Source organism: Dromiciops gliroides, chromosome 2 (genome assembly GCF_019393635.1).
Source record: "Dromiciops gliroides isolate mDroGli1 chromosome 2, mDroGli1.pri, whole genome shotgun sequence".
NCBI classification, from domain to species: Eukaryota; Metazoa; Chordata; class Mammalia; order Microbiotheria; family Microbiotheriidae; genus Dromiciops; species Dromiciops gliroides.
In genome coordinates this window covers 558829857-558845713 of record NC_057862.1, presented here as the reverse complement: position 1 = coordinate 558845713, position 15857 = coordinate 558829857, and the positions used below count along the sequence as shown (strand labels likewise).

General features: G+C 41.1%; 1 protein-coding gene across 5 annotated transcripts in view; it reads left to right on the top strand.

Moving 5' to 3' along the window:
• RIN2 (Ras and Rab interactor 2) overlaps positions 1–15857 on the top strand; it is a 247291-nt gene that overhangs the window by 190095 nt on the left and 41339 nt on the right. For 4 of the 5 annotated variants that reach the window (XM_043989609.1, XM_043989607.1, XM_043989608.1 and 1 more), the window contains 2 exons: positions 7928–8120; positions 13852–13963. In XM_043989609.1, coding sequence (XP_043845544.1) covers positions 7928–8120; positions 13852–13963 — 305 coding nt within the window. The remainder of the gene's footprint in view (positions 1–7927; positions 8121–13851; positions 13964–15857) is intronic. The other variant, XM_043989610.1, reaches the window with a different exon arrangement.

Genomic DNA, 15857 nt, shown 5'->3' with positions numbered 1-15857 from the left:
AACTATCTCCAAAGAAGTCTTAGGGAAGATGGTAGTTGAGGGAATGGTTTGACTTACGTCACATGCCTCCTCCTATCTCTCTATTGTGAAAAGATGCACTTGATTATTTTCAGTGAAGTATATGAATTGAGGTCTTTGATGGAAAAGGAATGAAATAGGTTGCATTGAATGAGTGTGATGTGGTTTTTGTTGCTTATGTTAATGTGAACATCTGAGTCTTTCATATTTTTAATGTTTTCTGTAGTGGAAGAAATGAACCACTGTTATAAAACAGCTATAGTAAGTCCCTTTTCTAGAAGGGTATACCATTACCCACATTTTGGAGAGACTCCAAACAAAAGCCATGGCTAAGCTTTAGTTTCAGAGATTTCCCCAGATTTCAAGAATCCAGGTTCTCGTGAATCCAGAGCAGAGCTTTTTTTGTGAGAGGTGACTCTCTGGCCTCTATTAGGCCACAATCAGATTTGGTAATCACATCCACATTACCTTTGCCACTATGAAGGACATGATAGTCTACTGCCCCATGGCTCCACTCAAGGGTAAAGAATATTTTTGTTTCAGTATCCCCAGCACCAAGTGCCCAGTGTCCAACACATAGCAAATATACACTTGATGTGTTCAGTACTAAAATTGTGATTATTCTGATCTCCCCCTCCTTATTGACTGACTCTGGTTTTACTGGTGTGAAGAATCAAAGCAGAGATAATGCTCTGGACTTTTCCAAGTCTGAGTCTTCCTCTCTAGCCCTAACCCTGGGGCCTGGGGCCGGCTACAAGATGCCTTTGAGATTCTTGGTGCTGATTATTTTTCAAAGTGTTTGCTGATAAACATGGAAACAATAATCCTTTGTCTCATTAGATTTAAACACGGAAGCCTGGGCCCTGTTGCTGATGGGCCTAATGAAAGGCCCACATGAAGTTTTGACACAGGGCTTTCATTAAGAAACTGACGAAATGTTTCTGATAATTGAGAAACCCAGCTTCTCTGATTCTTCTGGCATGCCTTATTCTCTACTTAATTGAGGAAGAATAGCTCCAGGCTGATTACATGTCATTATTTGTCCTTATTTACTTCCACTGGGTTGACTGAGAAACTACAGGTGATATTTTACCTTATCCTGACAGGGATTTGAAAACATAAATATGGACGTTTTCGGCACTTTGAAAAGAGTTGTTTTTTTTAAAAAAAAGTGTTTTTTTTTTTCCTTTGGGCCTAATCTAACATTTCCCAGATACCTGAGCAAGAGAAATTAACTATTAGGTGGAGAGGTGTTTTTTTCTTTTTACAAGTTTTTATTAATATTTTCTGCTTCTTATATCACCATATTTATCCCAAGTATTCTTCCCCTTCTTCCCCCTCCCAGAGAACCATCTCATATAACATATTTTCTAGAGAGGAGAAAAAAAGTCAATGTAACTGAGTGATACATTTTTGTTTTTGTTTGGGGGGGGGGTTGTTGTTTTTTTTTCGTGGGGCAATGACTTGCCCAGGGTCACACAGCTAGTAAGTGTCAAGTGTCTGAGGCCAAATTTGAACTCAGGTCCTCCTGAATACAGGGCTGGTGCTTTATCCACTGTGCCACCTAGCTGCCCTCTGATAAATTTTTAAGTCCAAAAATACGTGCAATAGGTAACACCAATGGACCTTTAGCCTCCACAAAAGGGTAGGTTAGGATTGTCTTCTCATTTCTCTTCATTTTTATAATTTTGTTATATTTACTTTGTAGTTACTTGGCTCTGCTTACTTCACACTACATCAGTTCATGTAAATCCCTCAATGCTTCTCTACATTCATCACACACATCATTTTTTACAGCACAGTTAATATTCCATTTCATGCATGTACCAAAATTTGTTTAACCATTCCCCAATTGACAGACACCTTTTCCCAGTATTTGGTTATCACAAAAAGTGCTACTGTAAATATTTTGCAGTATATGGGTGCCATTTTTATATGGATGACTTCCTTGAGATTATAGGGCCAGTCATGGAGTTTCTGGTTCAAAAGATATAGACATTTTCATCACTTTATTAGCATAATTCCAAATTGTTTTTCAAAATGGTTTTATCCAGTATCAACAACATTGTATGTTGATCAACTGTGATAGCCTTGACTTTCTCAGCAATACAATGGTCCAAGATAGTTCCAAAGGACTCATGATGGAAAATGCTCTCCAAATCCAGGGAAAAAAAGAACTGTGGTATCTAGATGCAGATCAAACCATACTATTTCTATTGTTTTTGTTGTTGTTGTTTTTCTTTTTTGAGGTTTTTCCCTTTTTCTCTGATTCTTCTTTCTCTTTTTTTTTTTTTTGATGAGGCAATTGGGGTTAAGTGACTTTCCCAGAGTCACACAGCTAGTAAGTGTCAAGTGTCTGAGGCCGGATTTGAACTCAAGTCCTCCTGAATGCAGGGCTGGTGCTTTATCCACTGCGCCACCTATCTGCCCCTCTGATTCTTCTTTCACAGCATGACTAATGCAGAAATATGTTTAATGTGATTGTACATATATAACCTATATCAGATTGCTTGCTGTCTTAGGGAGGGGAAGGAAGGAGAAAAATGTGAAACTAGAAATCTTATAAAAACAAATGTTGAAAACTATCTTTACATGTAACTAGAAAATAATAAAATACTTTTATGATCAAAATGGTTGTACCATTTCACACTTCCAACAACACCATAGTGTGCCAATTCTTCCACAGTCTCACCAACATTTACTGTTGCCATTTTTTTTTCATTTTTGCCAATTTGCAGAGTGTGAGGTAAAACCTCAGGGTTCCTTTGATTTGCATTTCTCTTATTATTAGTGATTTGGAACATTTTTTCAGGTAGTTGTAAATTCTTTGCAGTTCTTTTAAGAATGGTTTGTTCATATCCTTTGACCATTTATCTATTAGGAATTGGCTATTAGGGTTTTTTTGTTTGTTGGTTGGTTTGGGGGGGGGGGTTGCATTTTTTTGTTTGTTTTGTAGGGCAATGAGGGTTAAGTGACTTGCCCAGGGTCACACAGCTAGTGACAAGTGTCTGAAGTCGGATTTGAACTCAGGTCCTCCTGGATCCAGGGCCAGTGTTCTATCTACTGTGCCACCTAGCTGCCCCCTACTCTGCTTCCTTTTCAAGATGGCCTTTGTCTTTTTACTATTAGGACAGAACTCTACTTTCTGCTGTTATCGTTCTTGCTTTTGTTTGTCCTTCATTCTCAAAGAGGACTGTGACATTGGGGTGATGTCATGGCTTGCAGTGAATTGGATTTAAGTGAGGGAGGGCTGTGCAAGGTCACCAGCCTCACTCTCTCCTCCAGAGCCATCTGGATCCAGTGACAAGATCAGGATGACTGGAGATGGCCCAGAATGTTTAAGACAATCAAGGTTAAGTGACTTGCCCAGGGTAACAGAGTAATTGCCTGAAGTGAGATTTGAACTCGGGTCCTCCCAACTTCAGGGCCAATGCTCTATCCATTGCACCCCCCAGCTGCCCTACTTTCTGCTGCAGAGATACAAGGATCATTATTTAAGCATTCATAACATAAGCTAGACTGTATGTCCAAGTATGTATTGCCAAACACTTGTAATCAACTACACTGTAAAATTAGTGTGTATATGTGTGGGGGTTGGGGGTGGGAGATGGGATCGTATTTGCTGGTTGGCCAGATAGTATGTAGAATGCTAGACCTGGAGGGAAAAAACTGTCAGGAATTCAAATCCTGCCTCAGACACACTTACTAGCTGTGTGACCCTGGATGAATTTTCTTGCCTTCTCTCATTTGCGGTTCCTTCATCTGTAAAATGGGGATAATAGTACCCCACCTCTCAAAGTAATTATGAGAATAAAATGAGGTAGTAATTTGCAAACCTTAAATTGCCATATAAATGCCAGCTATTGTTATTATTATTAGCTATTATTATTATTGTTGGGCATACTCCCAGGTTATAGCAGTTCTCAGACTCTGAGTCCCACTGAAGATAGTAAGGGGTAAATTCTATGCAGTAAGGCTTTCTGTCTGGCTCTTACAGTTTCTGATGGAAATCTGGAATCCAAGACTGGCTTAGAATTATTACATTTTCCATCTCTCAGAGGGAAAAAAAAAAGCAATCAACATGAGTTGGAAATTGTCAAGTGTTCTCATTCCTGCTGGCAGCCTGCGGCAGAAGAGCAGTGGTTCTGGTTCAGGCTCCAGAGAACTGTCTTCCAAGCAGGTGGTTTTGACTTGAGATGGGGATCTACAGTAATTTTCCACCTGCTGGCATTCACCATAAACACAACTAACCAGATTAAGTTATCTCCTAGAACATATATGAAAAATGCTTGTGAAGAAATGGAATAGAAATCGAGGGTTGCAAGGTCTGAGAAATGAAAGGCTGTGATATTTCTGAACACAACTCCACCCAAAAGGAATGGGAGTGAAAGCAGAAGGAACTAGCCCCCAAGTGCAACATTTGGCAGCTTATGAAAGAGCCACCGTCATTTTAACCCGTAACCCCACTGCTTCACCTTTTTGGCTTTGGAACGATCAGAACAATATCCCTTGTCTCTTTCCAAATTTTTTTTCCACTTTCCTCTTAATTTGCAAAATGTTCTTTGTGTAACTGATGTGGATTTCTAGATGTGAGACCCAAATCTAAGTGGCAACTTGTTTTATCCTTTTTAAATACAAATCTGGTCACAGGATCACAGATCTAGAGTTGGAAGGCATTTCAGAGGTCATGTAGTCTAAACCTTCATTTTAAGGAAGGAGTAAAATGAGGTACAGCAAAATTAAGTGACTTGCTCAAGGTCACACAGATAGCAAGTACCAGAAACAGGATTTGAACCCAGATTCTGTGATTCCAAAACACTGTACTGTACCATGTACTTTGGGGGGGGGGGCAGTGAGGGTTAAGTGACTTGCCTAGGGTTACACAGCTAGTAAGTGTTAAGTGTCTAAGGTCAGATTTGAACTCAGGTCCTCCTGACTCCAGGGCCAGTGCTCTATCCACTGTGCCACCCAGCTGCCCCCATGTACTTTTTTGTTTTGTTTTGTTTTTGGTGAGGCAATTGGGGTTAAGTGACTTGCCCAGGGTCACACAGCTAGTAAGTGTTAAGTGTCTGAGGCTGGATTTGAACTTAGGTCCTCCTGAATCCAGGGCCAGTGCTCTATCCACTGCGTCACCTAGCTGCCCCTGCCCCCATGTACTTTTATTCATTCATTTATTTACTTATTTATATTTTTTTTGTGAGGCAGTTGTGGTTAAGTGACTTGCCCAGGGTCACACAGCTAGTAAGTGTCAAGGGTCTGAGGTCAAATTTGAATTCAAGTCCTCCTGAATCCAGGGCCAGTGCTCTATCCAATCCCCATGTACTTTTTTTTTCCAGGTTAAGTGACTTGCCCAAGGTCACACAGCTAGTAAGCGTCAAGTGTCTAAGGCCGGATTTGAACTCAGGTACTCCTGAATCCAGGCTGGTGCTTTAACCACTGCACCATCTAGCTGCCCCATCTCCCATGTACTTTTTTTTTTTTTAAGTGAGGCAATTGGGGTTAAGTGACTTGCCCAGGGTCACACAGCTAGTAAGTGTTAAGTGTCTGAGGCCGGATTTGAATTCAGGTACTCCTGACTCCAGGGCCGGTGCTCTATCCACACTGCACCACCTAGCTGCCACCCCCCCATGTACTTTTTTTTTTTTTTTTGGCGGGGCAATGGGGGTTAAGTGACTTGCCCAGGGTCACTCAGCTGGTAAGTGTCAAGTGTCTGAGGCTGGATTTGAACTCAGGTACTCCTGAATCCAGGGCCGGTGCTTTATCCACTGCGCCACCTAGCCGCCCCCTCCCCCATGTACTTTTAATAGAAAAGGTACACAGTAAGAAAGGAGGAAACTCTAGTAAATTATGTTTTAATTGTTGAAGAAGCCACTGGAGAAATTTTGGACAGAAACCAAAGAGTAAAATATTTGGTCCCTGTTACCTCTGTACATAAACCTAAAAGCTCTGAGGAATTCACTGTAATTTACCTTCCTGAATTTGACAGTCTTTAACCATGGTCAATATTGAAGCTCATTGCCTATGAACCTACTTGTATTGCATGCATATTTCTTACTTTCATACTAAAGTGGTGGTGGTGGAGTTTAGTCGTTTTCAGTCCTGTCCAACTCTTCATGACTCCATTTGGGGTTTTCTTGGCAAAGATACTGGAGTGGTTTGCCATTTCCTTTTCCAGCTTATTTTACAGATGAGGAAACTAAGGCAAACAAGGTTAAGTGACTCACCCAAGGTCAGGTAGCTAATAATTGTCTAAGACCATGTTTGAATTCGGAAACATGAGTTCCTGACTCCAGGCCAAGCACTCTATCCACTGTACCACCTAGTTGCCCTTTCATACTAAGATGCATACTGTACTTTTTCAATTTTTCAAAGAAGTGTCAAATCATGTTTTGCCCCTAAATACAAATGACTTGAATAAAATCCAAGGTTGGGAAAAGGACAAACAGCATGTGAAGCCATATAAAGGAATAACCATAAAGGTCTTACATTTGTAAATGACTAAGTTGACCCCTCAGTTTAGCCCATTCATGTTGGTCTGTGGCATATAATTATAGGAGCAGCTTACTTAACTGATATAAACCATCTTTAAAACTGGGCGGCTGAGTTAAACATAGGAGCCAGCAGAGCCCGGCAGAAATTAATGGCTTCTAAGACAGATCCATATTCAAATGACCGAGTACAAAATAATGTATGAGGAGCAAAAGTTAAAGATGTTGACACACTCTTCTTCTGGAGGTATTACAGATCTGACGCTACCCCCAGTAAACCTATACTTTCTAAATACAGAAGAGTATGAATGGGAACAAGGCTGGAGAGTTTGACAAGAGCTTCAATATTCTCCCTTCCCCACACCAACCATACATTTTTGTTTCATTAATGCAGTCCGGGATAATATTCATGCAGTTAAATACAGAGTGGCGTAACAGCAGAATTGTCCTTTCCCTCTGAAGATATGCCCAAGACAACATGTGCTCATATGTGTGATGCAAAGTCTTATAGAGTATGGCTTCTGTTTACAAGGGGGAAAAAATGGGGGCAGCTAGGTGGTGCAGTGGATTAAACACTGACCCTGGATTCAGGAAGATCTGAGTTCAAATCCAGCCTCAGACACTTGACACTTACTAGCTGTGTGACCCTGGGCAAGTCACTTAACCCTCATACAAAAAAAAACAACCAACAAACAAAAAAAACTAGGCTCCTTATAGTGAAGGTTTTACTAGTTTGAAGAGAATAGCATCAAGTAGCTCCCCTGTTCAACATTCTTCAGGGGCTCTATATGATACTTTTTTTGTTTGTTTTTTTGTGAGGCAACTGGGGTTAAGTGACTTGCCCAGGGTCACACAACTAGTGTCAAGTATCTGAGGTCAGATTTGAACTCAGGTCCTCCTGACTCCAGGGCTGGTGCTCTATCCACTGCGCCACCTAGCTGCCCCAGCTCCATATGATACTAAGGTAATAATAGCTCACATTGAAATAGAGCTTTAACATTTGTGACTAGGTGGCACAATGGATAGAGCACCGGGCCTGGAGTCAGGAAGACATGAGTTCAAATCCTTAGACATTTACTAGCTGTGGGACCTTGCGTAAGTCACTTAGCCATTCTTTGCCTCAGTTTCCTCATCTGTAAAATGTCTTGAGGCCATATTTTAATTCAGATCTTCCTGACTCCAGGCTGGGTGCTCTAGCCACTTCACCACCTAGCTGCCCAGGCACTATCTAAATGCTACCAATAGGAACATAATTTGGCAGCATGTGGAAGATGTATTAGAGTGGGGAGAGACTAGAAACAGATTGGTCTAGTCTCTCCTCTAGGGTCTCTTCTTTCTCTGAGATTACAATGAAGAGTTTTGGTTGGAAAAAAAAAATCCTCTCACAGCCCTTTAACACCTGTTTTCCCTCTTCCCTCCAGTAGAGTGAAAAACATGGATAATGTTTGTCCTGAGAAAAAGGATTTAAAAAGCTGCCCGCGGGATTCTGGCTACGACAGCCTGTCCAACAGACTCAGCATATTGGATCGCCTTCTGCATACACATCCCATATGGCTACAGCTGAGTTTAAGTGATGAAGAAGTAGCAGGAATACTTCAGTCCCAGCCTCCAGGGGTAAGCAAGAAAACTTCAGCAAGAGAATTATTTTTATCATTTGGGTTATCGATCAGAAGGGGTTGACCCACTGCCTTTTACATACATGAAGGACCTGTGACTTCATGAGGGGGATGGGAATTCTCAGCACTATCATAGATATCAACTTAAAGTCTGAGTTTCCACAGGCTCATTAAGGGGGTGACTTATACCCACAATCATACAGCTAATGAGCATCTGGAGCAGAATTTGAATCAAGGTCTTCCTGACTCCCAAATCCAGCACTTTATTCACAATACCACACTGCCTCCAGCCATACATATGGTAGTCACTTAATGTTTGTTGCCTTGAAAGTTCTTTGATTTTTAAAAATCTTTATTTGATATATAATTAAATTTTATAGATATAACATATACATATACACATATATGACATATATAATGTATATGTTCTCTATTATTACATTTAGATATACATAGATATATTCTAGTATATATAACAGCATTTTAAATCCTTCCTTTTCCTTTTTTTATAAACAGTTTTCTTTTTTTATATAGACAAATCACTGTTTTATAAATAACTTATACATATCAATTTATGTAAATAATATATATGACAAATTTGTTTAAATATAATTACTATATAAATAAGTCTGAAGAACTCATATATGCACAACATATATATTTGTGTGTGTGCATATAGATACATATATACATCCTGTACCCTTCCCAGCACACCCCTCCCTCACCTTTTTTTTTTTCAGGTTAAACATTTTTATTTATATTTTTCTGTTCCAATCTCTATCCCTCCTTCCTTCCTTCCCTCCCTTCCCCCCTTCCTGAGGCAGCAAACAATCCAATATGGGTTCCAAATGTCAGGAGAGAAGGATGCCTATTATAATGTTAACCATGATGGAAGGTAACAGTAGCTATCTGAACAAATAGCTAGAACTATGTGAGTCCCCACTAAAGAGGACTAAGAACCCAGCAGTCTAATTACCATGCTATACCTGACATGGCTCTAAAGGAGGATTGCAGCCCTGGAATGGGGGAAGGGAGCAAGGAATTCTGAAGAGCTAGTACAGGTAGCTGGCCCAGTGGACAGAGTACTGGACCTGGAGTCAGGAAGATCTATGGTCAAATCTAGTCTCAGATATATCCTAGCTGTGTAATCAGGAGCAAGTCACTTAACCTATGTCTGCCTCTGTTTCCTCAACTGTAAAATGGAGGTAATAGCACAACCTTCTAGGGTTGTTTTGAGGATCAAATGAGATAAAATTTGTAAAGCAATTAGCATAGTGCCTGACACATATTAGGCACTTAAACGCATGCTTCTACCTACTCTCCTTAGTTCAGGGACTGAGCGTCTTATAATTTGGAATTCAGAATGCGCCTTCTTCTGAGTTTCCCAGTCGCTGCTCCTACTGTGTTCCTTCTGGCATGAAGCTGACAACACATGTCAGGTCTGCAGTCTAGGGGTAGAGAGTTTTGGGAGATTATAGTCCTTTCTAGTTATGCCCCTGCTAGAACTTTGTAACCTCTCTCTTCTTCTCCAGCCTACAAATGCCTTGTGTTGCAAAAAATGACTTAGGAAAAGAAAGCTAAATTTTGCTTTTCATAAACAGATGCGGTGTCTGGTCCTGCTAGACTAATTTACTACAAATTGTGTTTGATAGCACAATTAGTTGATTTAATCTTTGAAGGAAGTAATCCTGTGTAGCAGATGATGTTGTAGGCCTCCAGTCTGGGTATTATATTTCTTTTCAAAAATGTTGTGGATGCCTATGCTTGTCCTTGAGGTTAATAGCTCTGTGTTGCATTCCTGCAAACAAGTGGTTTTTGCTTAGTTGCTAGGCAACATTGCCCCTCCCTTTCCCTTACCTATAGCAGCTAAGAAAGGCCCTGTACACTCCCGATGAGACTTGTGTGAGGGCTGTCCCTGGCAAACTGACTCTTCTGTCAGCCCTTCAGACAGACGCCTTTCTTCTATCTTCATTGTTGGCCACGGGGAGGCCCCTACCCAATATTGGCATGACCTGAGCTGGGGTGAAGGCAGAAGAAATATGTGTCAGAAATAGAGAATGGAGGTGATAAAGGGGGAAAAGATGTTTGAGAAAATAATTCAATATTTATTAAGCAATGAAGGCATCATGACAAATGACAACAACAGCGAGACAGTTCCTGCCCTCAAGATCTTTTTTTTTTTTTTTTTTGGTGAGGCAGTTGGGGTTAAGTGACTTGCCCAGGGTCACACAGCTAGTAAGTGTCAAGTGTCTGAGGCCAGATTTGAACTCAGGTACTCCTGACTCCAGGGCCGGTGCTCTATCCACTGCGCCACCTACCCGCTCCCCCCCCAAGAGCTTGTATGATGCTGGGGCAGGGGGTGGGGATGGGAAACTCTTAGGTGCCTCTAAGTCAGTATAGTATAATCAAAAGTAATTTCAAGAGCCAAAGCAAATGAACAACTTGGGAAGCTGAAGACTATGAAAGACTTTATGTAGGAGGGGGCAAACATTGGGGAACACCTGGGTAAAGGCATGGGGAGAGAAGGTGAGAGCCAACTTGGGAAAGGCTTGAAATTCTAGGATAAAGATTTCCTATTTATACTTGAGGAAGCCACTGATACTTTTTGAATAGGAGAGTAATGTGGTCAGACCCTGTGTCTTAGGAATTTCAATTTGGCAGGCATATATAAAGATGAGGAAAGCGATGAAAAGGCAGACCATGGAGACGTACTGTTCTAGTTTATAGAAGAGTTATCAACATCATTCATCTCCCAGTAGGACTGTCCTCCTTCCACAGAAGAATGTATAGGAAGCCTTTCAGGAAAACTTTGAGAAAACCAATTTCCCTATCTTCCCACCCCCAAGTGCCTAGAATACTGCAGGACACAGAAAATAGTTATGGAACTGAAGACTGAAAACTACTTGTATTACCACACATGCATAGCATAACTCATTTTTTTGTGGGGGGAGGTGAGGCAATTGGGGTTAAGTGACTTGCCCAGGGTCACACAGCTAGGCATAACTCATTTTTATATACTGTTTTAAGGTTGACAGAGTACTTTACACACTTTATCTCATTTGATCCTCACGTGAAGTAGGTTCTATTACTTACCCCCCACTTTACAGATGAGAAAACAGAGGCTTTGAGAGGGTAAACCCGGGCTTACACAGCTAGTAAGTTTCAGACAGGATTTTAACTGACCTTCCTGATTCCAAGTCCAGCCCTCTATCTACTATACCATGTAGCTGTCTACACAGTAAGTAGCACTTTTATAAAGGTTTGGAAAGTGCTTTCCATGTTGTCTTACCCTAACATAAGCCTCACCTGCTTGTAGCCCTGGCTGGTGGGGATGGGGCACATTGGAAGGGGAGGGCCCCTAGGGAACAAAGGATGTCTATCCAGAACTGACAGGGAAGGAGCTGAGGCTCAAGTAAGACAAAAGCTGCCGGGCCGGCTTGGCAGGTATAGGATAGCAAGTCGGCAAGATCCTTTGCAGTTTCACAACTGTGCTTTTTTCTACAGGTGTGTCTGGGAGACAGCAGAGCTAAGGAAAATTGAGTGGGGGTGGGGGTAGGGATGGGGGCAGAGGAGAAAAATGGGCACGGTGTTCTGGTGTTGTAATAAAGGAGCATAGGAGGGGAAGCCTTTTCTACTTTTGGAGGTATATGCCTTTTGACTAAGTCCTGTACTGGCAGGTGTGACCTAGCCTGGCTGGGAGTTTTCAGAAGAGAGCATTAGCAGTAAACACCCTTAAACACCTTGGGGCTGATGCACTGATCCCTGGTCATAGGTGGAACTGCTTCTGGGGAGTTCAGTGAGCTTTGGTGAAGCCCTGTACTTAACCACCAGCTAGTAATCTAACTAGCATCTAGAAACATCCGGGTGGTACAGTGGACAGAGAGAGCTCAGAACCTGCTGTCAGAAAGACCTCAGTTCAGATGCTTTAGTAGCAAGTCACCAAACCTTCTGTCTGCCCCTTTCCCCATATGGAAAATGGGGAACATAATAGTGCCTACCTCCCAGGGTCATTGTGAGGCTCAAATCAGATAATATTTGTCAAGGGCTTTGCAAATCCTAAAGAGATACAGAAATGCTAATTATTACAATCAGCCCCTGAAGGTCATTTACTACATGGTGCCCGATTGGTTCCTGCCAGCAATCTTTTGAATCTATTCTGTTTCCCATCCATCCCTCCTGGAGAAAGGCCTCCCAGTGACCCTGAGAGATGGGTCCTTCTTGTATTCTCCTCATTTTACTAAGAGAAAAACTAAGGCTGTTGGAGGCTAAGATCATTTCATTTGTCCAAAGTCACATAGCTCATAAGTGGCAGAAACAGACCAGAATTCTGATCTGACTCCCAATGCAAGTATTCTTCCCATTCCTATTAATATCTTGCTACCCCTCAGCAACACCATTTCACTCCTGAAGATTGGCCACCTATTTTTTTTAAAGGAGTTAGTAATTCAAATTAGGAAAGAGGTATTTGTACAAAATGGAAGTCTATAGGATGTTTTGGAGAAGTGGAGGGTAAAGTAGTGACATGCAGAGGAAATACAAGAGACAGTTAAAAGACCAGAACAAATGTCATGTGGAGAAAAGACAGAAGACAAAAGGGGTTTGGGATTTTGTGGTAATGATTGTCTAAGGATCAGAATTTAAGGTTGTATTTTTCTTTTTCTTTTTTTGTTTTCTTTTTTTTGTTTTGTTTTGTTTTTTTCAGGGCAATGAGGGGTAAGTGACTTGCCCAGGGTCACACAGCTAGTAAAGTGTCAAGTGTCTGAGGCCGTATTTGAACTCAGGTACTCCTGAATCCAGGGCCGGTGCTTTACCACTGAGCCATCTAGCTGCCCCCAAGGTTGTATTTTTCAAAAGACATATGTGCCTAAAAAGAGGCTTTAGTCTAATTTTGGATAGAATTTAGGTGTTTTTCAAGAAAGATGGCAATGTAACTTTATTTTATTTTTGGTCCAGACCTGTGAATTCATTGGTACAGGGAACTCCTAGTTGGAAACTTCTGTAATTTATAATCTCAGGAAGGTTGCCTGGATCACTGAAAGGTTAAATTACTTGTTCGTGGTCACAAAGCTTATATATCAGAAACTAGACACGAGGCCCTCATCATGAAATGATTATGGTGGGGGAAGCTAGGTGGTACAGTGGATAGAGCACCAGCCCTGGAGTCAGGAGGACCTGAGTTCAAATCCGACCTCACACACCTAATACTCACTAGCTGTGTGACCCTGGGCAAGTCACTTAACCCCAATTGCCTCACCAAAAAAAAAAAAAAGATTATGGTCGTGAGGCAGCTAGGTGGCTCAGTGGATAGAGCACTGGCCCTGGATTCAGGAGGACCTGAGTTCAAATTCAGCCTCAGACACTTGCCACTTACTACCTGTGTGACCCTGGGCAAGTCACTGAACCCTCATTGTCCTGCAAAAAAATGAATGAATGAATGAAAGAAAGAAAAGATTATGGTGGGGTAAACAACAATGACTGGAGTAAATCTTTCCTCTGCAACTTGCTTCCTGTTTGAACTTGGGTAAGTCACTTGCATCTGGTCCTCAGCCTACTCAACTATAAAATGAGTTTGGAGTAGATAACCTCAAAAGCTCATCTATGATCCATATGCATATGATCTAGGAGTATTTTTAGCCTCTCACATAAAAATTGCAGTGAAGCAAGTCATGTACAGTATGACCTTTGGAATGTTTTTAAGTGACAAAACTTTTTTCCCCCCTCACAACTAGATCTTCCTGGTTCGAAAATCTTCTAAAATGCAAAAGAAAGTCCTCTCGCTTCGTCTACCCAGTGAATTTGGGTCCTATCTCAAGGAATTTGCAATAAAGGAAAGCACATATAGTAAGTAGTTGGTGTATGTTCCAGTCATCAATCATGAATGCTATCACTGTTTGGGGGCTTCCCTATCGTTTTTAGGAGAGGCTGTGAATTGTGGCAAGAGCCTAGGAGCTGAGGGTGATCCAATATTCCCAGATCTGTTACTGGTTCAATGCATGATTATCACAATATTTAACTTGTGATCTAAGGTAAAAGGGAGGTGCACAGATATTCTTAGACTGAACTCTGCCTACCAGTTGCCTTCCACTCCTCTAGTAAATGGCACTCATCAAAAGCAGAATTCAGTCCTTGGAGGTCTGGGCAGGTAGTTAACTCTTTTTTTTCCCCAAGTTCTTTTCAAGCTATTTAAACCAGACAAAGCTGCGATTCTGTTTGTATTTATTGCTTCTCAGGTATGTGAAGCCTCAACACAGACAGAGGATCTTCACAAAAGCCAAAGATTTAAATAGAGGGAACAAATCGTTCCATTGACCTGTGACACCAGAAAGAAAGGGAAGGCAAGATAAACTAGCAGACCAGAGAGGATTCACCCAGGCTGAAATCATGTGTAAAATTAGCAACCAGGTTTTAATCCTACAGCCTTCTTTAGGGCTAAACTTGTCCTGTGGATGTAGTCTCATCTTTCCACTAGAGCTTTAGAAACTCAGATGCTAAAGTTTAATACTGTCCCATTGTTTGACCTCACCTATACCCTTTTAAAGAAACAAAAGTTGGTTTTTTTTTCCTTTTTAAAATAGATTTTTGGTTCACATAAAAATTGGGGCAAACTAGGTAGTGCAGTGGATAAAGCACCAGCCCTGGATTCAGGAGGACCTGAGTTCAAATCTGGCCTCTGACACTTGACACTTACTAGCTGTGTGACCCTGGGCAAGTCACTTAACCCTCACTGCCCTGCAAAAATAAATAGATAGATAGATAAAAAACAAATAATAAAATAGATTTTTGCTTGGGTATCTTTTGTTTTTACATCACATTACCACCTGTACTGCTCCCACTCACACTAGAGAACCATCCCTTTATACAAAGAATTTTTGAAAAAGAGTAAGAGGGGGAAAAATTTAGCAAAACTAACCATCTTAAGAAGTCTGAGGTTATATACAATATCCCATCCCTGTGGATTCCCCCTCCCCCCGCCACACACACACCTCTGCAAAGGAAAAGGGGAAGGTACCTTCTCATTTATTTTCCTTGGAACCAAGATTGGTCTTTAAAATTTTTCTTGGTCTTATTGATCATGTTGGGGTTTTTCCCCAGCAGGAGTGTCTTTGTGCAAAAGGTTACTAACATTTTTGTAATTTTATTTAATTCCAAATTACTTTCCATGAGAGTTATACCAATTTAGTACTTCACCAATTACTTTAGTGTACCTTTCTTTTCCCAACATTCCAACGTCTACTTTTCCAATCTTTTTCAATTTTCTGGGTGGTGAAATCAGGTTCTTTTTCTAAGGTTAATGGTAGAGATGAGAACATGCAACTTCTGAATTTATAGCTTTTGGGGGGGGGGAGCCAAATGATCTTCAACTTTGGCTGTGAAGCTGCGTGATTTATATATGTCAGATATCTCATAGGACCATGTCTGCATTAAACACTGACATGCAAAGATCCATGCATAGTATTTATTAGGAGTATAAACTTAAATGAAATAGAACTGATGAAGAAAATTCTCTGTCATTTATTCTTTTTTTTTTTTTACTTTTTTTTTTTTTAAGTGAGGCAATTGGGGTTAAGTGACTTGCCCAGGGTCACACAGCCAGTAAGTGTTAAGTGTCCGAGGCCGGATTTGAACTCAGGTACTCCTGACTCCAGGGCCGGTGCTCTATCCACTGCGCCACCTAGCTTCCCCTGTCATTTATTCTTTATAATGGACGCAGTTAACAGATAAATTGGCTAAACAA